Here is a 2,500-nt window from a genome sequence, read left to right as displayed (position 1 = left end):
TAAAAGGAAAAGAAAGAAGAAGGCGGTTGGAAGGTGGGGAAGAAGAAAGAAGAACAAAGAGAAGAAAGAAAGAAGAAGGAGAAGAAGAAGAAGGGGAAGGAGAAGGAAAAGAAGAAGAAGAAGGAGGAGAAGGAAAGAAAGAAAGAAGAAGAAGAAGAAAGAAGAACAAGAAGAAGAAAAAAAGAAACAAAGAAAGAAAGAAGAAGAACAAGGAGGAGAAGGAGAAGGAAAGAAAGAAAGAAGAAGAAAGAAGAACAAGAAGAAGAAAAAAAGAAACAAAGAGAAGAAAGAAAGAAAGAAGAAGAAGAAGGAGGAGAAGGAGAAGGAAAGAAAGAAAGAAGAAGAAGAAGGAGGAGGAGAAGGAGAAGAAGAAGGAGGAGGAGGAGAAGAAGAAGAAGAAGAAGAAGGAGAAGAAGAAGGAGAAGAAGAAGAAGAAGGGAGAGAAGGAGAAGGAGAAGAAGAAGAAGAAGAAGGAGAAGGGGGAGAAGGAGGAGGAGAAGAAGAAGAAGAAGAAGAAGAAGAAAAAGAAGAAGGAGAAGAAGAAGAAGGGGGAGAAGGAGGAGAAGAAGAAGAAGAAGAAGAAGAAGAAGAAGAAGGGGAAGGAGAAGGGGAAGGAGAAGGAGAAGAAAGAAAGAAGGAAAGAAAGAAAGAAAGAAAGAAAAACAAAACAACAACAACACACACAACACAACACAACACAACACAACACACACACACACACACACACACACACACACACACACACACACACACACACACACACACACACACACACACAACACACACAACACACACACAACACACACACACACCACCAACAACAAAACAAAACAAACAAACAACAACAAAAAATCCGCCGTGGCCCTTACCTTGAGGGGAGGGGCTAGACGCTCTTCCCATGCAGTGCTGGCCTTGGCAGCCGCTAGTTTGTCCCCCCTCCTTAGGAGAGGTCCGGGTGATTTTGGGCAGGTCGGCCGCGCACTTCAACAAACTGTACACCGGGTCGATCTCTTTGGCTGCACACACACAGGAAGGAAGGAAGGAAGGAAGGAAGGGAGGAGAGATATAAGGATAGGACGGAAGGAAGGGAGGGAGAGAGGGAAGGAAGGAAGGAAGAGAGGGATGGAAGGAGGGAAGGAAGGGGAAGGGAGGAAGGAAGGGGAAGGGAGGAAGGAAGGAAGGAAGGAAGGAAGGAGGAGGGAGGGAGGGAGGAGGGAGGAAGGAAGGAAGGAGGAAGGAGGAAGGAAGGAAGGAGGAAGGAGGAAGGGAGGAGGGAGGGTAGGAAGGAAGGAAGGGGAAGGGAGGAAGGAAGGGGAAGGGAGGAAGGAAGGAAGGAAGGAAGGGGAAGGAAGGAAGGGGAAGGAAGGAAGGGGAAGGAAGGAAGGGAGGGAGGAAGGAAGGGAGGAAGGAAGGGAGGAAGGAAGGAAGGAAGGGAGGAAGGAAGGGAGGAAGGAAGGAAGGGAGGGTAGGAAGGAAGAAAGGGAAATAGGCAGGAAGGAAGGAAGGAAGGAAGGGAGGTAGGAAGGAAGGAAGGAAGGAAGAAAGGTTTATCAACAGAGGGTACACGAATTCGATGAATTTTCACTTTTTTTTTCTCTTTTTTTGGGTTACTTTTTAAAAAGATTTCTTAAATTATCATTATGATTATATTAGGAAGAAAAACAAACAAACAATGCAGCAGCAGCAGCAGCAGCAGTAGTAGTAGTAGTAAGTAGTAGTAGTGGTAGTAGTTACTCATTCACTCGTTCTTGTTCTTGTTTACAGTCCAGCCGACCGCACTGGGCCATCATACCAGGACTGTCAAACCATACAAATGCTCGACCGCGTCAACACAAAACGGTCACATCTACAAAAAAAAAACAAACATTAATACAAACCCACAAAACACAGTTCATGACACAGTATCCCAACCATTTAACTCCTTAGGGCAAATAACACAAGGCCATGCTGAGGACGCTAGCCATTCCGCTTAATTTGTCGTAAAAAAAGGAAGACCAAAAAACACACACCAATACTTCAAAGCCAAACAAACAAACAAAAACAAAAAACAAAACAAAACAAAACAAAACAAAACAAAACAAACATAAAAAGGCCATAAAGGCAAATAACACTGCAGAATGGGCAGCTAGTGCCCATCCCAGTGTTAACAATCTCACTACCTAATCGGCCAACACTGAGCTTATATCACAGATTGACATAAGTTTACATTTGGGCCAACAGCAAAGTGAGAGCTGTATTATCAATGGGAAATCATTTACAGCTTAGTCTTTTGTGAAGGACTGTGACTCTCAAACTAGGAGGCAAAATTGCACTGGCTCTTAGTGCTGCAGCCTTGTGGGCTAGTTGGCCTTTTTTGGGGAACCATCCCAACGCCGACTGTCCTAAAACCCTCTTGGCCGAGAGAGTGGGGATGTAACTTGGGGCAAGACACTCTCCACTATAATCAAATTCTAGCCCAAATAGTCGGAACAGCAGTTGCCTCCTCTGCTGTTCTGATGGT

General features: G+C 44.8%; 1 protein-coding gene across 4 annotated transcripts in view; it reads right to left on the bottom strand.

The window, feature by feature from the left end:
* Window positions 1–2,500, bottom strand: part of LOC143301462 (uncharacterized) — a 305,527-nt gene that overhangs the window by 26,657 nt on the left and 276,370 nt on the right. For all 4 annotated transcript variants that reach the window (XM_076615769.1, XM_076615768.1, XM_076615767.1 and 1 more), the window contains exon 5: window positions 870–1,016. In XM_076615769.1, the coding sequence (XP_076471884.1) occupies window positions 870–1,016 (147 nt within the window). The remainder of the gene's footprint in view (window positions 1–869; window positions 1,017–2,500) is intronic.

This window comes from Babylonia areolata, chromosome 27 (genome assembly GCF_041734735.1).
Source record: "Babylonia areolata isolate BAREFJ2019XMU chromosome 27, ASM4173473v1, whole genome shotgun sequence".
NCBI classification, from domain to species: Eukaryota; Metazoa; Mollusca; class Gastropoda; order Neogastropoda; family Buccinidae; genus Babylonia; species Babylonia areolata.
This window is presented reverse-complemented; position numbering and strand designations above follow the sequence as displayed.